The sequence below is a fragment of the Nansenia antarctica genome, assembly GCF_963989245.1.
Source record: "Nansenia antarctica genome assembly, chromosome: 3".
Taxonomy (NCBI): Eukaryota; Metazoa; Chordata; class Actinopteri; order Argentiniformes; family Microstomatidae; genus Nansenia; species Nansenia antarctica.
The window spans coordinates 12,424,617-12,448,450 of NC_137688.1; the positions used below are offsets into that span (position 1 = coordinate 12,424,617).

Consider the following 23,834-nt stretch of genomic DNA (forward strand, 5'->3'; position numbering starts at 1 on the left):
TTATTGCTCACATTGTCCTGTTGGAGCTGAGATGTGGAAAGAAGGTCTACAGGACCAAGGGAGGTTGACTGTACCTCTCTAAACACCATCAACCCCCACCCACTAATGGAATGGTATAGTACCATGCTTGGTAGTGGGTAAGTTGTAGCACCGTGGACAAAAAAGCCTAATGTCTCCTTTTTAATATCTCCTACTGACATCCAAGGAGTGGTGGCATAGAGGTGGTTTAGAAGGTTAGGAGTTTTGTAGTAGTGGCTTGGATCATTAGACAAACACAACTCATCACTTTGGCTGGTGTCATAATTTACTTTACGTAAGAATAGCACCAGTGTTCATGTTGTGAAGATTATATATAAATTGCTTTATTATGTATCACATGTTGAAATCAACTGGGAGGCTAAGGTATTTACTGTAACAATCAGTGTCAATGCAACTGTGCAGTGAATGAGTCTGCCCTCCCTGTCCTCTAGAGGGCAGACTGACACACCAGGACGAGATAGTTATGAAGTACACAGTGTACATACACAGTGTACAAAAAGGTTTGTGTTGTAACCAGTAGGCTCTTGATTTTAATGTGTTTCCCTTCACATCTCTTTAAAATAATCATGGCCCTTATATATTTAGCTTTTTCAAATAACCCGTTGAAACACCCATTCTGATACCATGAAGCAATTGTGAGCCAACATTCACTTACAAACATGAATTAAATGAACATATTTCATATTTTATGTTCCAAGTAAGTGCAGATGCAATCAATGCATAATGTAACTAATATATCTCTTTACGGGGCAAAGAGAGAGACTAAAACCCCTAAAAACAACCACACATTTTTGCGGCTTCATCTAAATTCATACGCGTGCATTTTGGCATTTGCATGATTCATAGCTCAGGGAATCAGTTTCTGGTGTCAGTAGTTCTTCATCTCACACAACAGCTGTTTCTTCACATCCTCTGCATGTGCCAGCAGCCACCCACAGGCCCAGACAATGTTTTCATTACCCTCCCCCAATGACATAATACAAGAGGCGACAAATGTAACATTTGTATTGATTATACATAAAGCAGATGCTAATCCAATTTGCATCATGTCATTATTATGTCAGACACATCCTAAAAGTATTTCCTGACTGAGCTGAGATTGGGCCTTGAACCTTGCGGGAGGGCCAACGATGATTTAAGCCCGATGTCCTTGAGTCCTGAGACTGCGTTGTAGCTCTGCGACTCCACCACACTGATTTACATTCCTCCTGGTGCTCTCCTGTAGCAACACGCTTGGCCCACTTACCCCCTTGTGCCTCTCCAGATGAATGATATCCCCACAGTAGGCTGCCGCCACAGGCCAGGGGACCTGGTCAAGGATGGCCTCCTCTGAGACGTTGGCAGGCAGAACAGACAGTGGAGTGTCAGCTCCCAGCCTGTGATGGTTCCTGTGATGGTTCGACGTCAATGGGAGAACACGTCTACGAGGAGAGGTCGTAGTACTCTCAGAGCTAACTGATGTATAGCTAAGGACATCAGAGAGGCCCGTAGGAGTCGTTTAGGTTGAAATTGTCCTCTAACCTTAATGTCCTTTCAAGAGGCCTTACAATTTTGCCACTTGTCTTTTTCTAACTCGACTTACATACATGGAAACATGCAAGTGAAACTACTTCGAAGTACTTTCATAACAATATGTACAGTACATACATTTTATTTTTTATGTATTTTTATTTAGCAGGACGTATCCAGATCCTATCACATATTAACTTAAGTACCTGTATGTGTCCTTATGGTTAAGCTCTTCCTTTACACTGGATATGTTGCTAAAGTTGTATATACAGTACAAAGACAATAAGACACAGAACACAAAGTTATTGTTATCATAGAGTTTTTAGAACATTTGAAAACAGGGGATGGTCTATTACATAAGATACAATGCCAACATTTCTCAACCATTCTGAACTCAAGTTGACTTAATTATGAAACAGAACAGACGACTACACGGTCACATGGTTTTAGAAGAGAAAGGTCTCTGTGATTCCATGCCAACATGGAAAAAGCTCTCCTTCTCCTGGCTGTTGCTACGGACATTAGAACTACAATGTGCCGGCTAGCATCTTTCTCCCATCTCCTTGTTTCAGAAAACTTGTGGTGGTTGCGAGAAAGAAAAAATTATAACAGCATTTTTGGTTTTGTGGCAATTAAGGCAAGTATACATAGTTTGATTTGTCCTTCAACATGTACAAGGCACCCACATTAATCCAAGACATTCAGTATGAGGCATTGCACAACAATTGAAATGATCATTACAGTATAGTGGAATAAGAAAATAAATCATCATAAAACAAAAAAGCCACTATAATATCCTTGCATACGTAGATCATGGATGGTACAAAAATAAAAGACTGGATGGGTACATCTGATTTTGGATTATCGTCAATCTTTCATCATTACCATATGGAGTTATAGTGATGAGGACTAAGGGACTGACATATACCAGATTTGGATAATGCTATCTATGCCTGTTGTGTTGAGTTTCCCAAATCATCAACAACAAATAATAATAATAATAATAATAAAAATAGCAAAGATGGGTATTGAACAGGTAAGCACAATCTGCTGAAAACAAATGCATAAAGCTTTCAAGACATAGGGTATAAACAATCATTCCAAAAAGGTAAAATATCCTTCTGATTTATCTTAAGATATAATTCAATTAACTTTATACAGTTCACTGATTGTCGATTACACTTACACCCTGATTAGCCCAATTTGTTCACTGAGCCACAAGATCAACTGTCCTTAGGGTTTACTAACTACCAACGCAGTGAATCAACTGTGGATGTCCGTCACACTGGTCAGCTAGGCCAATGTGCAAGTGGACAATCTATTACAATCCACACCAGAAGATCATCTACTGAAATAAATGTCAACTAAAAATCAGAAGAGGTACTTTCCAAGAATGTCAGCTAAGAATGAGATTCTAGTAGAGTCTAAAGTACGTTGTTGTGAACTTCTATGTCGTTGTGTGTGGAGAGGACAGAGGCTCATGGAGGAAGCAGCTAAACAGGGCAGGGTGTGTGTGTGTGTGTGTGTGTGTGTGTGTGTGGCTACACCAGGCTCCCTGGCCAGGACACCACAGTCAGTGTGACTTTGTTCTTCTGCAGCTTCAGCATGGGGATGAGGGACGAGTTGTTCATGCCCACCGTGGTAGCTCCGTTCACGGCCACTATCTCATCACCACACCTGCAGCAGAACACACAAGGAGGGTCAGTGTGTGGGTTAGGACATGGGAGTGGGAAGAGTGTGTGGAGGGAGGGAGGGAGGGAGGGGGGAGATGGGGGAAGATGGGGAGTCACTGGTACACAAGTCTATTTTCAACTCTGACCACTGAGGATCTCAACTAGGCATTGCTTGAGGATCAAACAAACATTTCAATTTCATGGGGGAAGCAGGCTTGCTCCGTCTCTGCTCTCCGTCAGCCCCCCCCTGACTAATGGTGAGAACAGCATGTCCTCTTGTTTCTAGTCCTCCCACCTCAAAAAGGAGAGAGGATATATCGTCTTATCAAAGGAAGAGCACCCTCTAACCAAAACATGAAGTTTCCCTTCAACACACAAAGGCATGTCTTGTCTCACAGAGGTTTCTTATCTGGACCTTGCGTCACACAGCGAGGTGACTCACTTGAGGCGTCCGTCGAAGTGGGCGGGTGTACCAGGCACGATGGTCTTGATGAAGAAGGGCTGCTGCTGGCCGTGGCTCTCCTCGTAGCCCCCCACGATGCTGAAGCCCCAGCTCTCGTTGTTGGTCTTCAGCAGCACAATGTCACGGCACCAGTGCATGTGACTGCAAATGAGAAGGAGGGAAAGCAAATGAGATTACAAATCCCAGGGGGTGGCGTGCCTCACTAAAGCGCACGCCACGTAATCGCAGGGTCTCGGGTTCGATTCTGGCCATCGACTGGCCATCCTGCATGTCATAAATATCCCAATAAAGCAGAAATGCCCTAACTAAAATATACATGAACATTAAAAAAAGAAAGACTTTTAGTTCCTTTTCTTAGACAAAAAAAAAAAAAGACCTACATTTTTCTGAAACGATCACATAGCTCACCTGTTTGCCCAGTCTGAGCACAGTAGTGAGGAGTACACAGTCTTGAGGTATGAGTTATCGTAAGGTTGGATACGAGGGTATGGAAGCTGGTGTTTACCTGGGCAGGCCCAGCCACCGGGTCCACAGCGGGGCCCAGTTGAGGTCGTCCTCTCGGGGGCTCTCCACCGTCTCCATCTCCTCCTGGTTAGCTGCCTCTCCCTCCTCCTCCGGCTCCTCCGAGAGGGTCTGGATGACCCGCAGCACCAGCGAGGCCTGGGCCGTCTGGGTCTTCAGCACCGACACGGCCTCGTTGTAGGTCAGCTGGGTCAGGTCTACTCCGTTAATGCTGAGCAGAACATCGCCTGGGGAAACAAGGGGGCCACGACATCGATGTTGTGAAAACGTCGCTCCTGAACGCAAAAGCTTGCCTCAGATTGCGACGGTCTTCAGTTATATACATAGGCGGGAGTTCTGCTCTTTCCCCTACAGCTAGTCGCTGACTGAATCCTCACAGGTGTTCATATCTGTACACCAGAGGAGGCCGATGGAGGTAGAAATCGGAGGTCGGGGCTGATCGCAACGCACGGGACGGACCGAGGGATGGAATCAAACACACAGTGTGAGCTGGTGTCACATCCCATCACAACTATCCAATGGTGCTTTTCCATCTGGGTCCCGCATTAGTGCAGTTCGCATCAGGTCGGGGTCAGGTCGGGTCACTTTTGATCTGTTCTGGTTTTCCATTATACACACAGACCCGGAGCTAGTAGGAGGAGTAGACGATAGTAGGCGGAGTTACGCGTCATAACAGCGCGCCATGGTGGTGACGTATATTTTCACGAGACATAACAACAGCAACATGGAGCTATCCTATGCTTGCAGCTATCCTATGCCTTTCCCTCTGCATGTGGTATATTATTAACCGTGGTTTTTTGGAGAGAAAAGAGAGAAGACAGAAGAGCGAAGACAGAAGGAAGGATACTCGAAAGAGGAATGCTGAAAAGAGAAAGAAACTACTGTGGGCTATCGTAAGGAGATGGCTACTACTTTAGCTCACTGTAGCGTCATTGTTATGTTCAGGAGACGGCTACTGCCTGATTGTCTGCATGTTTGAATCATTTCTATTGGATTTTGTTCTGCACATATGTTGTTCTACACATAATAAAGTCATGTTTTTGAACCCTTAAAACCACTGCCTTCACTTGTCTGCTTTAATTTAATTTAATTTTTAATTTTTGCCATTTAGCAGACGCTTTTAATCCAAAGCGACTTACAATTACTTTATGAACTGTAGCATCATTGTGTGCCGTCAACGGGAGTTGCACCAGCTGGCGCGGTACAGCACTCTCTCTATATATTTCGGGCTAAACTGTGCAGTGTAGCCGGCGTCCTGGTTCCTCCAGCAACCGGACACTTCCATAAATAACAACAAATATGTAATATGTAAATATGTATAATACCACGTTCATTGATAAAATGACGCCAGGGATGGAAAGGGGTGAAGGGGGATGATGAAGCGCTGGACTACTGAACGGCAGCACAACACAACGGGGAAATGCGATAAGAATTATGTCAAAATGCAGCACCAATCCTCATGCACAGATCAGCCTTAAAACATGTAACGTTAGATATATAACGGAGCGATGTATTTCTACGGAAAAGGCTGACTGACGCGGGCATTTGAATGGAATTCCGGGGTAGAAATATTCTCTGCCCCCGCTGTCAACTGGACAAGCGGTGCTGCGAGCAGCGGCCGGGTGAACTCCCGGTTCATCGAGTTTACGGTTAAAAGCATAACTTCTCGGGGTGTCAGCGCGGTGGTTAAGGGCTCAAAATGACCGTAGACAGATGGTGAAGTTAGCAAAGGAGTATTGTGTTTGTAACACCTCCACAGCCGGTGTTATTCACGGACAAAGCCGGTGCATAATAGCGATTTTTGTGTTGTGCTTGTTGTAAATAAAAGTTATATGATTCATTGAAATGACATTAAACTAAGATAATACGATGGTCAGCATAATTTTCCGAATCTTTATTATTAAGCTATTACAGAAACTGTAGTGACATTTTCCTAGAGTGAATAGTGGTATTTCAAGATGGCGGTTAGTGAAGAAATAATATGGGATGGGACATGGGATGACGATTTTCCATTGACCAATCAACGGTGTGCAGCGTCACACGTCACACGCAGCCTGGCAAAGAGACCCGGATATGACATTTTAAGACCCTGCTCCGATGTGGAGCTAAAGAAGCGAGCTGACCTGGGACTGAAGCGACCTGGAACGACGAATGGAAAAGGGGAACGAAGCGGGCTGACCTGGGTCAGCACCAGGTCTGCACCGTAGTGGAAGAGCGGCTCAAGTCACTTCTTTCGGTGGCCAAAAAAGACAGGAGAGAGAGAGAGAGGTCTTGGTCCTACCTGTTTTGATGGTGCCGTCTCTGTGCAGGCAGCCCACCGGCTGGACGCTGGTGATGTAGACGGGCAGGCGGCTGCGGCAGTCCCGGCCCCCGGCGATGGTGATGCCCAGGGAGAGGCGAGGCTCCTTCTTCAGGCTCACCGTCTTCTCCTGGCTGGAGAAACCTCCTGGAGGATCCTGAGTGTACACACACACACACACACACACACACACACACAGACACAGACACAGACACAGACACAGACACAGACACAGACACAGACACAGACACAGACACAGACACAGACACAGACACAGACACAGACACAGACACAGACACAGACACAGACACACAGACACAGACACAGACACAGACACACAGACACACAGACACACAGACACACACACACACACACACACACACACACACACACACACACACACACACACACACACACACACACACACACACAGTGTGAGACCCACCATAAGCGTCACACCAGGAACAGACACAGTGGAGGCTGGTGGAGGTACAACAGAAAGACAAATCTAAACGTTTAACTAATGGATAACCATTATCTTGGATCGTTGCTTAAATTTGTGCTTTTCTTGATATTCATTTGGGGAGGGGGGGGAGGGGGGGGGTGGTGCTGCCCATTATCTTTCACCTCTCCATTTCCTTGTGAGAGAGTGAGAAGGATCTCCTTCCTTAATTGATTTTCTCTTGTGAAACCGCTTGTACAAACAAAATTTCACATTTAATGTGAAGCGTTTCCAGATGTAGCTGAGGACTGAACCCTGAGGTAATGTGCCAGGGTCGACACTCCACTCTGGTAATAGAGGTGTGTCGAAATCCACAGCTCCAGCCAGCTTCCTTGTCTCTCTCTCTCTCTCTCTCTCTCTCTCTCTCTCTCTCTCTGGAGTCTGTAAACCTTCAGGGGGGGGCTGGGGGAGGGGAAGGCTCTTCCTTCCCCAGCAGGGAGCCCTTCCCCCCCCCGGCAAGACGAAAAGACTCCTCTCTGCAGGTGAAAGCTAACTGTCACCAGCTTTGATCCTCTGTCACCCCAGAGCCACAAACAAACAACACAGGCCTGTGGCCCTTTAGCGGCAGAGTGAGCAGCACCCTGGGTCTTTTGATCAGGGGACAGCGAGGCCCCCGGAGAAGGGCTTTTATCTCTGGCCACCGCGGACGCAGGCCAGGCGTCTGCTGCCCAGGCCTTTCACCTCGCGGTGAGTGAGGGGGCTTCTGCAGACGTGCTACACTCACTCCTCGCTGGTAGTGACAGCAGGGCTGGGGTGTGACAAGCGGGGGGGGGTGAGATGATTACCTTTTACATTGTGGGAACAGTGACATTCTACTGGGATCTTGGACACTCCCGTTACACAAATGCGTGCGCTACACACAGGGTACAAATGGGGACATACAGATATTTTTGTCAGTTGAGTGTCGGAGGAAGGTTTTATTTACCTTCATGTAGGTGGAGCGGCGTCTGAAGTACTGGGGCTCCGGAGCTCTCCTCGCTCTCCCCTGCACCTCCCCGCCGCTGCCCCCCTCCTCCTGGGGCTCCGTGTACCTCATCACCACAAAGTTCACCCGCACCTCGCTGGCCTAGAGAGACACGGACGGCACTCACGTCATCATGCTCAGGCAAACTGCCGACAGCTGTATCCTGGAAGCTCTAGCTCTAAGTCGGTTTATAAAGGAGCACATTTCAATCCTATCGACATGATTCTATGATTGTTGTTTTTTTCATGACTATATGATTTACATCAGGGGACGCTGGTGTTGGGGGGGTGGGGTGGGGGGGGGAGGCTTACATACCTGTATGATCTGAGCGGCGCTCTCCGGGGTGCCGTGTCTCAGGTTGTGGCCGTTGATGGCCAGCACCTTGTCGTTGTTGCGGAGCTTCCCGTCCTTGGCGGCCAGCCCCCCGGACAGCAGGTCCAGGATGAACACCCCCGTCTCCTCCGACTTGCGGATCAGCTTGATCCCCAGAGGCTCCTGGCGCTCTCTCTTCACCAGCGTCACCTGGGTGACCGTGCCGGGGGTGTGGGCGGAGGTGGGGGTGTTGTTGTTGTTGCCGCCGTGGGAGGGAGAGGACGAGGCGGCGGTGGTGGTGGTGGTGGTGGTGGCGAGGGTGGAGGAGGAGGAGGGGTGGTGCTCCGGCCGGGGTTTGAAGCCCTTCTCCTGCAGCACGGTGAGGCGGAGCATGGAGCACGGCCGCCGCAGGACCGCGATGGCCCGGCCGTGTGGGATGGAGGCCAGGTTGACGTCGTTCACCTAAGGGAACACGACACCACTGAGCAGAGCTGATACTGATACAGCACAGCAGCCCCCCCCCCCCCCCCCCAGCCCGGTGACACTGACTGCAGGTTTACTAAATATACACAGGCAGTATCGACAGCTGTGGGACAGCGGTTCTCTGTAGTGGCGGATAGAGAGATTCAAATACATTCCCTTCCTCTTCCAGATATAGATATCTATATGTAGAATAAGTCTATGGCAGTAGAGATACAACTTGGTTCTAAACCGGTTCTTTCATCGATTTCTTTTTTTTCGCTTCGACAATTTCCGCCGTCATGGCTTTCATCTAATAAATATTAACAAGAAAGAAATCAATAGTAGTGAAATTTTCAAGGTGAGACAGTTTCAGGAGTTGTGCTTCAATATTCTGATAAACATCTACAGTATAATGTTTAACTGTTCTTTATGTCGGTTGGAACGCTGCCAGCCAGGCCATCTCCGTTAGAACAAAACAAATACTGTCATTTCAGAGCAACGTCAGCTTCACAAACCTCATCGGCGAGTAACCCTTTTTATAAATCAATGCATCGACTCAGGGGGGAAGAGAGAGATTCAATTTCATGAAATTAGGAGTGCAATCTCCACTCCCTGAAACATATCTTTTTACACCCGCTAGCTGTCCACAAAAGCCCAAAAACTGGGAGGGGGGGGGGGTTATGTTACTGATCCTCCTAGGGCAATTGGGAGAGAGGTTTGTATTATCATTTCCCATGGAAGAGGCGAGGCATTCTAAGGCAGGGTACAGATCTGAGGGAGATGGACTGGTCTAAGGCAGGATACAGAGCTGAGGGAGATGGACTGGTCTAAGGCAGGATACAGAGCTGAGGGAGATGGACTGGTCTAAGGCAGGGTACAGAGCTGAGGGAGATGGACTGGTCTAAGGCAGGATACAGAGCTGAGGGAGATGGACTGGTCTAAGGCAGGGTACAGAGCTGAGGGAGATGGACTGGTCTAATGCAGGTTACAGAGCTGAGGGAGATGGACTGGTCTAAGGCAGGGCACAGAGCTGAGGGAGATGGACTGGTCTGAGGGTACAGAGCTGAGGAAGATGGACTGGTCTAAGGCAGGGTAGCAGAGCTGAGGGAGATGGACTGGTCGGGCAGCTCAGTTTACTGTGGCACTGTTTTCCAGGACGACCGGGGGTCAGAAATCCAAGAGGAGAGGTTGTAGGGAGAGAGGAAGCCTGCCAGATGCACCTTTTGTCATACTATCTGTACCCTAGTAGTTCTGCCCTCTGGATGGGAAAACAGGCGAACGTATTGTTTACATTTGATTTCCCTATGACCAATGTTTCACAGAGGATGAAACACTGCCAAGATAAAAGGTCACGGAATAAACAATAAAGGGCCACATCGCACTTCCTAAAAGGGAAAGGTAGACCGACCGAAATCGTCCACCTTCATAATATTCTTGTCTCCACGAGATCTATGAGAAATAAATGGGAGTACCATACTACATACTAGTATATAGACCCAAGAGAAGAAGAGGACAACGTCTACAAAGTAACACCACAAGCGGTTAATCATCCCACAGCTTCTGGCCTATTTACAACTAGGACAGTACCACAGCCACTAGACTTAGAGTTTCATAATTAGCCCTGGCTCCCCTCAGACAAGGAACATATTAAAGGAAAAGTCAGACAGGGCCAGATCTCTAGACGTGTACGGACGTGAACCTTGGTCTACTTGGTGAAGAGGGGGGTCTGGGTGAATCAGTGGGAGTTCACTAGTAGTGGGAGTTAGTTTGTTCTCACAAGGGCTGCCTGCCCAGCGCAGCCACGCCTGTTGTCATGGAACCAAGAGACTCGTTGATCCAGTATATCTACTTCCCCACCAAAACATTCCCCTATTTACTGTGGCTCATGGTTCATGGGAACCCAGGGGAGGAGGGTGTTTGTGTCCAAATATCCCCAGAGGATCCTTTCAGAGAGAAACCACACTGATATAGTATTTCAGGTGAGTGAAATATCTCCATTGTTTAGCGCGAGGAGCCTCTCTCTCTCTCTCACCTCCAGAATGTGGTCCCCTGGGGCTAGCCTGCCATCGCGTGCCGCCAGTGAGTCACGGACGATCTCCTGGATGACTATGTTCCCGAGGGGCGTGTCCTTCCCACCTACGATCCGCAGGCCTAGCTCATCCTCCGGCTCGTCCCTGAACACCTCCACCACGTTGGCCTCGGCCACCAGGCTGGACCGCAGGGGCGTGGAGTCTGGGGGGGAGGAGGTTAGATGTGGGCGAAGGCATGAAGGGTCTACCTATATACAGTCAGTGACATACATACTGTACTGGCTGACAGTCCTGCTTACACCATGGGTGTGAAATCCATGTCCGTGAGACAGACTCGATAGACTATTGTTGTGTATCTTGTGTATCTTATTGTAGTCAACGTTCCCAGCTACACCAGCGTGTGTTTAAAGCAACGGTAGTTTAAAGCAAAGATCCACGGGCATAAACCACATACAAATTCTAGGTTTACATTTTTTGGGGGGGATGCTTAAAAACATATTCACTCAGTTTCATAGTATGATAATGTATTTGGAGGTAAAGGACAACTCTGAAGATATTCTGATTTGACAGGATTCTCAACATAAAACAACAAGTTCGACATCAGGTATTAATACATTTGAAGTTCCATGCAGAAACAGACGGGGAAGGGATATTTATTCTGGATCCGTGCGCACAACTGTTCACGTTTCTGGTGTAGCATGTTAAATTACTGCGCTGACGCTACTTTCACGAACTGCGAACACTGAGGGCCATAAATATACTGGTTCATGGCGTGCCCACAGAGCTGAATTAATCATACCAGATGGCCTTGCGATGCCAGCACACGTCCCTGGAATTGAGCGGTCTGGGGCAAGTGGCAACCACCTATTATTCTAGAAACACTCATGATGATGTAATGTCTGAGATAACGGTCCCCCGTTGCCAGGTAACTTTGTTTTGATGGACTTTGTTCCATGGAACTGGAATTGGGAGATTTTCCTTGCCACTGTGATCTAGGTTTTTCTCCCCTCTGGGGAGTTTTTCCTTCTGGATCTATGGCTCGGTGTTAGTTCATGTTGTTCGTATCGCATTTGTTGTTTATATTGTTTGTATTGTTGTTGTTGTTGTTGTTGTTGTGAAGCACAATTGTCTTTGTAAAAAGTGCTATGCAAATACATTTGGATTGATTACAAATTGCTTCAAGGGCTTCTCGTGAACCAGTCTGTCTAATCAAACACCTTTGCCTGACAGCTATATCATTGACAACAATGATTTAAGCTGTGTGCATCTCAAAATCCCCGGCCCACGGCTAAATGATGTCAACCAATCTCTTCTTCACTAGTCTTTGTCAGCCCCCACCCGTCATCGCATGGGACGGCCACATCATAGGGAGATTTTGGTTTTCCTCAAAGCCAATAAAGCTGAGAAATTGTTTCCTCTGCCTATCTTTAATTAGGTGCTTCTAGAAACTCCCCCTCGCTTTCCTTGCCAAGATTGACACTCAACATTGGTTTATATCTTACTTTGTATCGAACAGTCTCTGACATGTATTTGCCCAGTTTATCGGTCCACGCCTTAAACAGACTAATGCCAGTGTGTTGGCTTTTACTGTTTGGGATTGGCAGAGTGAGAAGTGACTATGATGTCTCACCATCCTCACTTTCCTCGAAGGCAGGGTTGATGAGGCCTGGTTCGGCCTGGCCACGGGTGGGGGTGCGGGACTGTGGAGGGGTGTGTTTGGCGTCAGCTACCGACTCCCCCTCCCCCTTGCTCCCCTTTAACTCATTCCAGGGGGGCCTCTTCCTCCTCTCCGCCTCCTCCCTGAGCCTTCTGAAAACAGGACATCTGAGATAGGGGGGGAGAGAGGGGGAGAGAGGGGGGGAGAGAGGGGGAGAGAGGGGGAAGAGATGGGGAGAGAGGGTAAAAAAGAGTGAAGACGAGTCAGAGTTACAGTAGGTCAACAACATGCATCAGTCTTTGTTTAATCCACCATGAAGACGTTCATCACAAACTGTCAGCATTCATCAAATATCCCCAAAGTACAGAAATGCTGACCCGCACAAACTGATGTGAACCGAATCACAACAAACCAAAGAGCAGAATCAATGTTCATCCAGTCAGTTTTTAGTGAAGATGCATTTGGCACGGCTCAATGGTAACCTCAGAGGTGTTGGAATGAATGGATTTAGTGACTGGTGAGAGAGAGAGAGAGAGAGAGAGAGAGAGAGAGAGAGAGAGAGAGAGAGAGAGAGAGAGAGAGAGAGAGTATGAAGAGGAGAAGTGCTATGCAGATGAGGAGGCTATTTTACTGCATTGCAGGGAGTCTGAGGGGGGGGGGGGACAGGTCGGCTCTGATTAAGTCAGGCAGTGCTACTGCTGCTGGTTCCTCCTGCCTGAACTTTGCCTTCTCACTATTTGCGCTGGGAGGCGATCCGCAGCACGAGCAGCTAGCACAACATAACCTTTACCCACGCCGCTGATTGTGTCAGAACGCCGCACGGAGATGATAAGCACCACACGGGCCGCGTGAGGAAACAGAGGGAATGCTTGCTAATCCATAAATCTTACTGATTACAACATAATACATCTCCTGAGGGTTATGTTTCAGAGGCTGAACTATACCAGGGGACAGTCTAGACCTGTCTTATTGGGGGAGTTCTGTGTGTTTCATCATGCCTATGGAAACTTTCAACAGCAGCACCTGTGCAAGCACCAGCATCTCAGAATGAGCTGCAGAGCTCAGAGGAGCAACAAATGGGCCAACCAAAATAAACCGGAGAAATACACTCACTGAACCCTTTATTAGGAACACCTGTCCACCTGTTAACAGTCCAAGCTGGTGGAGGTGGTGTAATGGTGTGGGGAATGTTTTCCTGGCATACTTTGGGTATCGTTAATACCAATCAATCATCGCTTGTATGCCACAGCCTATTTGTGCATTGTTGCTGACCATGTACATGTACATCCCTTCACGGCCACTCGATATTCTAATGGCTAGTTCCAGCATGGTAATGCACCATGTCAACAAAGCAAAAAACCTCCCAAACTGGTTTCATGAACCTGACAATGAGTTCAGTGCTCTTCAGTGGCCTTCCCAGTCACCGGATCTGAATCCAATAGAACACCTTTGGGATGTGGTAAGAACGGGAGATTCGCAGCTTGAAAGTGCACCTGAGAAATCTGCAGGAATTGCATGATGCAATCATGTCATCATGGAGCAGATGTTTCCAACATCTTGTGGAATCAATGCCACGAAGAATTTAGGCTGTTTTGAGAGCAAAGGGAGGTCTTATCCAGTATTAGTCTAATGTTCCTAATAAAGTAATCAGTGAGGGTATACAGTCACTATTCTTGGCTTATTCTTGTGTAAGACACCTCTTTCCTAAACAACTCTCAAACAACAATAATTAACTCCCCCCCCCTCCTCAGGTCCCTATCCCCACCACTACCCTCTTACCTGCCCAGGTCCCCATCCCCACCACTACCCTCTTAACTGCCCAGGTCCCTATCCCCACCACTACCCTCTTACCTGTTGTGAAGATGGGGCTGCAGCTCGCAGCGCTGCATCTGCTGCTGGCACTCTACGTTGTGCGGGCACATCACACTCAGCTTGTCCAGCAGGTTCCGTACCAGCAGGCTGGAGGACCTGCACTGGTTCAGCTGCAGGCGCAGCCGGTCCACGGGGCAGAAGTCCTGCTCCTTCAGGAAGCTGCTTATGCACTGGAAGCAGTAGGTGTGGCCGCATGGCGTGTCCATGGGCCGCAGCAGGGGCTGCAAGCAGATGTGGCACATGAGCTCGTCGTCCACCTCGTCCTGGTACTCGTACAGGTGGTTGTCGTTCCCCTCGTGCTGCTGCCCGCACTCCTTACACACCCGCGCCCACGACAGGCTTCCACCGCTGCTGCTGGTACTGGTACTGGTTGGAACCTTGGGCTCTGTCATGGCCACTGTCCACTGAGGAACCCAAGTTCCCCCAACTTCCTCTGTTCCACGTGGGAAATCTGAGCCTATTCCTGCCCTCCCCGATCGTCTCCCTCGGAGGACGTGCCTAGTTTAACTCATAAGAGGATGTACATCCCAAACGGAATCCGTTCAAGGGGGTTGAGGTTGAAACTACGATCCACCGTCCGCGCTCTCTGCTCTTCACGTCTTCATCCTGGATCTCTGTGGGGAGAGTGAAAGATAAAGAGAGTCTGCTGCTGAAGTTGGACTTTCCCTACCTCTCACACTGGCCGGCTCGACAGGAAATGACACAAATCCACAGAGCCGGCAACAATATGCAGGCCAGTCGCAGCTGTTTCCTCTCAACGAGTTTCCTGAGGGACAAAAGGAATTCTCATTTTTTTTCCGCTAAATGTCACTGTGCGCTTCATTAAAAGAGCTAAACCCCATGAAATGGGGTGAGGAGGAGGGGAAAGAAAAACGACTAAAGTCAAAACCCCACTAATAGGAAGGAACAAAGACATGGCACTAGGAGAGAATAAGAACTCTGAATGAACTGGGCAAAAAATGCAATCCCCATCACTAACGGCCCCCTCGCGCCCAATCAGCAGAGGTCTACCTCCCTCTGTGAGGTTCCTAATCTCCCACTAATTCCCTCTCTTAACTGGCAGAGCGATTAGAAATGCATTCTTTAAGCCACTTACTCTACACATGGGCCAATCACACCAGCCTATCCATCAGTTCCAATTGAACTACTAAGCGTTTTTTATTTAAAAATGACACAAGAATCTATTCAGAAAACAAAGATCTTCACTTCATAAACATCAGACCAAACACGGCACGCATCAGAGTAGTACGCTGACTATGTTAGTCAACTTACTGCATCGAGGAACATTCCAACCGTTCTCCATGAATGATTCCCACATAGAAAACGACACAAGCGCTGTCACCGCTTCGCTTTCCCCATTGTCACATGACGAACCTTCAGCTTTCTGTTCTGTACACAAACATGTTTCCCTGCGTCCAACCGCTGTTCCCAGCGCTGCCCGCTGACCCCCGTCGAGAGGTCGGCGAGGTAGAAGAGCAGCAGGCTCTTTATCTTATTCATCATTAGCTTGGTTCCACTCACCTGAGATGCTGATATCAGCGTTGTCTAGCGACCCAGCAGCCACCGCATGCAAACAAGAAACTCTCACCACACAGCTGTGCTGGCTGCCTGCAGCCTGACTGAAACCAGAGCTCTACATCTCCAGAGCACAGTCAGAGTGCGTGTGCGTGTGCGTGTGCGTGCGTCTGTGTGTGTGTGGGGGTGTGTGTGTGTGTGTGCCCACTGCACCGGCTGTGAAGCAAGCTGAGGGGGAGTGGTGTGACTAGGCACAGGGGAGCTCAGCTGAGAGGAGAGGATAGGCGTTCAGCCTGCCTCGGTCGACTCCTGAGGAGGGGGTTGGGGGGGGTGAGGCTCAGACTGCTGATGTCGCACTAGCGCAGGCAAAATACTCTCAGAGGCCAAATCCTGGACTGACCAATTACACAGAGGCTACACACACACACACACACACACACACACAGTACACACACAGTACACACACTGTACACACACTGTACACAAATATTCACACACACACACCGCCTGAGGTCAAACAGGACAGACCTATATCTCAACACCTTTCTTTCTCTTTACTCAAGTGATGCCTCATTCTGTAATGGATAGGGGTTCAGGGTCCTGTGGCAGAGTGAAGAAAACCACATGAGCGAAACCAAGTCTCTTATCTAAAAAATTCCTTATGACCTACTGTACGTGTTTCTACAGAAATGTTATCTGGGACATCCGTGAAATTCAAAACGACGGATGAAATCGAGTATGTCATAAAAATTCTAAAAACAAAACAGACAGGATACCTGGGGGTATGGAATGCCTCTTATCACCTCGGGCTTGTTTAGACGTGCCTGACAGAGATCACCCAACTTCCCTCTTCTCTCCCCGCACAATTTTTCATTTGACATAATTGGACATACCCAACCCAACCCAAGACTAACCCAAATAACCGTGTAGCCTAACATCATACATGTTGTTTAAAAGGAGAGAGAGACGGACGGGCGGTGAATGTTGAGTGGGTCCAATTAGATCCTCGGGGTGTCGTTGAGGATGCAGCGCACGTCTTTATTGAGGCGGCGGGGCGCTGAGGAGCCAGGCAGGCAGTGACCCTGGTCATGATGGATAGCCTGCTCCTCTGCGCCTCAGCTTCTCTGTATGGAAGCAGGGGCCTCTCACATGCAGGCACGGGCTGCCGAGAAGCCATGTCAATGCCCCCCCCACCCCCCCTCCACGCGAATACTAATACACTCATTTACGATGTTGAGGATGTTCCTCAACGATACTTGCTATGATACAGTTTCCCCCTGATGAATTTGTACTGCCTGTGTGCAGATATTCTGTATACTACCAGTCCTTGGTTCCTCTTTTATATGATATAATAACTTGACTAGGCCAAACTCCTTTTAAACATATTGTCATAAAATGGTGTGGATGTCCTTATACTCTAAAAACATAATGTTCTAACTAAAGAAAGCCTAGTCCTCCTGGACTAAATCACACTTTCAATATAGCCTAAATCTCCATTGAGGATGCTTTTTAGTCTAGGCTTAAGCCTTGTCTGTGAAACTGGCCCATTACGTTCCATTATGATTCAGAGTTTATTCATATTTACCCATGTTTAAATATCATATTAATCATATATGATTCCTTCTGACTGGAGGAAAGAAATCCTCAGTTATATTCAGCTTCTCATTGAAACACAGAAATGGCTTCAGAAGCAGTAATGTAAGCTACATTAATGTTAATTAACATTATTCTGGACTTTTGGCTTTAGCTTGAAACCTGAGGAATGATGAAAGCAACCTTGGCCAGGGAAATAACCTCTATATAAATGCATTGATCATGTGACTTCTAAGCCTGTCTGGCCTCACACACAAGTTGTCCTTGGGGAGATTATAGCCAGACATATTAAATCAGTCACTCATGAGTGTGAGCTCAGACTGGCTGGAGAGGACTGCCAGTTGTTCAAATACAGTCAAGGATTCCAATACGACTGACAATAAAACTCTGCCCGTCGTCACGTTTTCCTTTATATCACTACAACCGCAAGAGAGTCACATGTCCTGCCACACCTCGGAAAAATGAACGCACATGCCAGGTGGAGCCGTTCTGATAAGGCAGGTTTATGAAGCATTGCATAACTGACAAGAGGTGTGTTGTGAGTGTCTCTTTGCCTGTCTGTGAGGATTGACAGAAAGTGAAAACAAATATAGCCTAATGCGTAAACAGTGGGCCTACTTACCCCCAAAGGTTCACATTGCTTCATCCCTCACTACCCCCATACACCCACACATTTGTATCTGCCGGATAGTTCAGTTGCATGGTTCCCAGCCAGCTTGGAGCCTTGCCTGCCCGGTGCATGGTACTAAAGTCTCCGCAGCAAAAGCAACATCCAGACTAAAGCACACAATCACAGAGATTCTAATCCTCCCACTTGTTCATCAGCTGGCTCTGTCTGTAGTGTCACCAAACCAGGCTACAGGAGAAACCCTATGGCATAGTTTTTTTTTTGTTGTTGTTGTTTTTTCCACGATTTACCATATGGCATCCTATCACATGAAGTTACATTGTTTTGCCATTCAGCAAAGAGAGAATAAAACTTGAAACCACTTATTATAGGCTAGGCTACAACAAGGCAGGTACTGTCAACTGTTCACTGGAAGGTTCATGCTCCAATGACTGTAGTGCACTTATTTTAACCCTGACTGTACTGATAGTTCAGTTTGACAACCCATGTGTACATAAGGTTCACTTCAGATATAGGAAAAAGTTAGGATATTTATAGCATAGCATAGAGTACAGCACAGTGTTTTATTGTGTAGTATAGTATAGTAGATAGTGTACATAGCCTTTATTTAACCAGCTCTTTTCTCTTTTTTGTTTTACCCTTGGCCCTCTTGTTTTTTTAGTCTTTTTTCCAAGCACCAGGGGAGCCCCCCTTCCTAAATGTCGTTGTATGGTACCTGTACTGTATTAATTACAATAAAGACCATTCATTCATTCAGTTTGATACAAACAGCCTTTTGATTCAGGCCATTGGGAAACATGACACCAATGGAGGGGCCCCAGTCATTACCCTCTGCCACCTCGAGGATAACATAACATCTGAACTCCCTGCACACATACAGGGGACACCCCAAATAAATTATTCACAGACATCAGTTTACTAAAAAACCAATTGAAAAGAATAGTGCAGAATCTGATCCATCTGATTCCGTCCAATTCATTCGATTCTGTTTAATTCAGTGTCAAGTGAACAATCTTGTTGATCATGTATGTTACTACATCATTTCCCCCCAAACAAAATGCATGACAAACACATTAGCACCACGCTGTGTTACTGTAAAGAAAATGGGCTCCTTGGGTCAGAAAACCATAAATAATTCAATGACCCCACTGACAGCTTGTGACAAGGTTAACAACCGAGCAAAACTCTCCTCGTCTGTCATTCATGTATGCACATACTTGCGACAAAATAGTTAACTAGATTAGATTACATTTATTAGGTCACTCCAAACACCCTGTACATTTAGAAACAGTAACAACCATAACTCCTCTCACCTTCTTCAACACAACCTGAGATATAGTAGAATTAAGCTTTAATTGGTTGGAGTGTTTCGGCTATATCGACATTCTTACGTTTCTAGTAGACCTAGGCTTATACAAACAAGCGACATTTCAGTTGAAAAATGTAATGATACGATATGTTTGGATGAGAGAATAATAGAATTCGCCAGGAACCGAAACTGGGCTTACCTGTGAAGGTTTCTGTCTTTCCGGAAGTCATAAAACAAAGAGAAGCGCTGTTCTCTCTCTCTGAAGGACAAACTCGGTAGAAACTCCCGACGATTAAAAAATAAGGCGAGAAAAGATTTAGGCTACAGGTACCGTTTGAAATGAGATGTCCCGTATTATAAATACCACTGTTCACTTCTGAGAGAGGACACCGCCTCAGGTGTTGTCATTATGGGCAATATTCCCAGTTTCGAACAACAAACAAGTAGGATCTGACGTTGACTTTCTCCACAGGAAGTCCATGCAGGTGATGTTCTAATGTGACAGGTCTCTTTTTAGTCCACGTGTGAGCGAAGCCATCGCATCATTTTTTGCATTACACATTTTTTATCATACAAATATACATATATAATGTCTAGAAATATTACATATATATATACAGTACAGGCCAACAGTTTGGACACACCTTCTCATTCAATGCGTTTCCTTTATTTTCATGACTATTTGGTACATTTTACATTCTCACTGAAGGCATCAAAACTATGAATGAACACATAGGAATTATGGATTTAACAATAAAGTGTGAAATAACTCTAAATATGTCTTATATTTTAGATTCCTCAAAGTAGCCACCCTTTGCTTTTTTGTTGTTAATAAAATATATAATAATACTATTAAATATAATATGTGTTAATAATAATATGTTATTATATATATAATATTATTATTATATATTTTATTAACAACAACAAAAAAGCAAAGGGTGGCTACTTTGAGGAATCTAAAATATAAGACATATTTAGAGTTATTTCACACTTTTTTGTTAAGTACATCATTCATTCATAGTTTTGATGCCTTCAGTGAGAATCTACAATGTAAATAGTCATGAAAATAAAGGAAACACATTGAATGAGAAGGTGTGTCCAAACTTTTGGCCTGTACTGTATATACATTATATATACATTATTATACGTGTCAGACATCTGCATTTCTGAAGAACATTGTGCATTCAAAGTTCAGTTCAGTTTTAGTCAGCTTTGACATAGGCTGCTATGTGTACCTGATATTAAGTGTAATATTTCTAGACATTAATAAACCCATGATAGAAAACCGTACAGTTCTAATGCACAAGTCAACATCTGGTCTGTATTCAGATCAAGTGAGGATCATTATGTTAAAAGCCTTCAGGCTACCCTGATAAAGTACTTGTGATTTACTGTTCCTAAAGGTTTTATGTGACCAAATTGTAGGTTTGCTTACATTTCAGTATTTACTTTTCCTGTTTTTCACAACTCCAAGGAAAATGAACACACAATTACATAGACCTACAGTGTTTGTAGGTTATGTTTTCCCTTCAGTGTCTCCCTACATTGATTTATGACTAAGAATCACATTGAATGCAAAGGAGCTGTCTGAATGGTGCCCAATAAAGTAATAATACTAGCTTTCGGACCCTGCCAGTTAAAAGGCTTTTGACACATGAACAGTGTTAGCTTCATACCCCCTGCAGGATGGAAGGGAAGTCTCTCCGTCATAAAACCTATCTGTTAAGGCCTCTTCCCACTGTGATTTATAGATCTAGTAAGGAAAGTTACATCTAAAGACTGACATTTGCTGATATGACCTCACTGGACAAGATAGTATCAATATTAGATGTATGTGTGTCTATCTGTCAACCTCCATGACCTCATTACTGAAAGATAATTAATTATTATGTGTATATCTATCCTTGTCGTAACATGAATAAAACAACACATTTTTTGGAAAGGAAACAACTTTTTCCTACTTGTAATAGAATGTGATGGACAAGGTATTAGTTACCTCCTATCAGATTTAGAGGAATCTAAACATTTAAGTTGACAGGCAGAATTGCAATTTGATTGTGAGTCATTGAAATGTGAGACACTAGGATTCTGACATTGTGTAGTAGAGGCTTCAGAAGCCCCATAGTGAGACTTTCCCATTGTTTAAGCTAATGAGCATTTATGAGTAAGAGTGACACCATGTGGTCAGTCATGATTATGTAGTGTGCAACTGGCCCAAACTAAATGAAATTTGAGTCACTCGTATGCATGTCACCATAATGACATTATCATGCTTTTGCACAAGATACAGTAGGCTATATGCAACGATCAAAGTGGCCCTATTTCGCTGTGACGGTGGATTTCCGATTGAATATTACTCAGACATATGACCACCGTGATAATATAATCTAAAACGAATCAAGCCAAACTGTTTTGCTGCAGCTCTCATGAAGCAACCTTGATTCTATAGGCAAGTAAAAAATGTATCAGGTCTGGCAGCTGACGGGAAATATCTGCAAGTAAAGGAGAAGGTGATGAAGAAGGGAAAAAAAAAGAAAGAGACAAAGATAAACACCGGCCTCACAATGCAACACATTCTGGCTCTCTCTGTCCCTGAATGCGGCCACGGCCCTCTGTTTGAGCTAGGGGCCCACAAACAAGGCAGAGGCTGTTTGTCTTTCCTGGGATCGGTAAACATCCTCAACACAAACAAGGTGCAGCGAGAGAGGGAGAAACTCACACCGCCAGAGCAGCTGCCCTCTCACTCTCTCCGAGGGGCCCTTTGATGTCCTTAGGAGAGAGCTGATAATGAAGCCTTCTTACGTCTTAATCCTTTTAATTGGAGCCGGGACCATCGCAGATTAATACCTCGCCCACGTATCACAGGATATAGTGGATATCATATCATTGGGGGGGGGGGAGACACTGGTAAACAAGTCAAGCATTTTCGGACAGTGTCAAATGGTATGAAATGTACGTATCTCATCTATATAAGGTAAATGACTAATTGTGGTATTACCCTATAAGTGTGTATCCAAGCAATGCTTTTAGTATTGTTCTCTCAATTGGGAAGCAATTAACAAATGGACGTAAGAGGACCATGCATTGCAAACAGAACAGAATTCTCACACATGTCACCCTTGTCTTCAGTTAGTTACGCCCAGAATTATTGCTGCACACAATAATGTTCGGAAGAACAGAGAATGTAGTATTAGGACAGAGAATGTAGTATTATTGACAATATATTGTGTGGTGAGTGATTTTGTGATGGACGCCATTTATTTGCTTAACTGTCAAGAGTCAATACATTTATACTTAAGCTCAGGGACTGAGTGATCACTCAATTACTTAAAATAAGTGCCCCATTTAGTATATGACCTGGTCTGCTGCTGTAAGCGTGCGCGCGCACACACACACACACACACACACACACACACACACACACAGACCTAAACGCAGGTGCAGTGAATATCCGCTCTATTGCTTAACTGTTGCTAAGGGGAAACTGAGGGCACATTAACTCCACAGGCAACTCCCCTACCCCCCACCCGAGTACTCACTGTCCTTCCTCACCAAACCAGAACTCCCTCCATCTTCCCCAGGGCCAGACAGCAAGGCATCTGTTTCAGGCCACAGCTTGCACCCCCGACCCCGGGCTCTGTCTGGCCTCCACATGCAGGCCCTAAATCAGTGACCAGAGTGACTACAGAGTTGTCCCCCCCCCCCCCCCCCCACACACACACACACACCCCCTGGTTTGGCCAATCTGTGACATTCAAGTGTCGCTTCAACAGGCTTGTGGTGTGGAGTCGGCTCCTAACTCGTGGACCATGAGACAGAAATCGTCCCTAATTTGTCTGATTTACTAACTTTGTTGCAGGTCTGTTGGGTGCCCCTCCTCCTTCGTATCACTCCTTGAATTCTATTATTATCCAGCCATTTAATTTTGGTTTGCCCCTCCAGCTCTATGAACAATCCGGTCATTGTTCATACACGAGAGTTAAGCACTATAGGCTCCTGTACAAAGTCATGCATACTAAGTTAACCATAATCCTTTGATGCACATGGCTCCTAAGACTTTGCAGTCAGAGAGTGTGTGTGTGCATGTGTGCGTGTGTGTGTGTGTGTGTGTGTGCGCGCGCGTGTGTGCGTGCGTGGGCGGGTGTTATTCGTTTGCATGTGTATGCATATGTGTGTTACAGCAGAGAGTTATGTAAGAACTCACTTTTCTTTAATTGGACTGGTGACTGCCCCCCAACCCCCCCTCCTCCCCCCCCTCCCCCCCTCCCCACCTAGTCCATCCTGCGTAACTGTTTGCCTGTCCTCAGAGCCAGACCAACTGATTTCCAAGGGTCCCTCAGAGAGCTTGTTTGTACCTGTCGTGTTGCTCTGCTCGTCTGCCCAGCAGGACACCCCTGTAACTCCTTATCAGCCTCTCAAAGATCAAAGGCCCTTGGTGATTGTTATCAGCTAGTATCCCCTCCCCTCCCCTTCTCTCCACGC

The 23,834-nt window shown here is 46.2% G+C and overlaps 1 protein-coding gene across 9 annotated transcripts; it reads right to left on the minus strand.

Moving 5' to 3' along the window:
• Positions 1-1,741: 1,741 nt before the first annotated feature.
• lnx2b (ligand of numb-protein X 2b) lies at positions 1,742-23,216 on the minus strand. 9 transcript variants are annotated; one of them, XM_080527747.1, is made up of 10 exons: positions 23,202-23,216; positions 14,284-14,918; positions 12,406-12,599; positions 10,778-10,977; positions 8,287-8,745; positions 7,933-8,073; positions 6,488-6,662; positions 4,190-4,433; positions 3,664-3,825; positions 1,742-3,225 (listed from the first exon to the last, which is right to left on the minus strand). In XM_080527747.1, exons 2-10 carry the CDS (start codon positions 14,694-14,696, stop codon positions 3,090-3,092), a joined length of 2,124 nt encoding a protein of 707 aa, XP_080383873.1. In that variant the 5' UTR covers positions 14,697-14,918; positions 23,202-23,216; the 3' UTR covers positions 1,742-3,089. The 9 variants fall into 9 exon arrangements, with proteins under 9 accessions (XP_080383873.1, XP_080383874.1, XP_080383870.1 ...); XM_080527748.1 differs by lacking the exon at positions 23,202-23,216 and adding an exon at positions 22,892-22,908; XM_080527744.1 differs by lacking the exon at positions 23,202-23,216 and adding an exon at positions 19,549-19,746.
• Positions 23,217-23,834: the final 618 nt, after the last annotated feature.

What these genes read in the sequence shown, in the direction of transcription:
- lnx2b (XM_080527747.1), bottom strand. Translation starts at nt 14,696, where the DNA reads ATGACAGAGCCCAAGGTTCCAACCAGTACCAGTACCAGCAGCAGCGGT. An exon ending in CAGCCCCATCTTCACAACAG is followed by an intron (nt 12,600 to 14,283) that starts GTAAGAGGGTAG and finishes CCCCTATCTCAG; the next exon opens with ATGTCCTGTTTTCAGAAGGC. An exon ending in GCCGCTCCACCTACATGAAG is followed by an intron (nt 6,663 to 7,932) that starts GTAAATAAAACC and finishes GTGTACACTCAG; the next exon opens with GATCCTCCAGGAGGTTTCTC.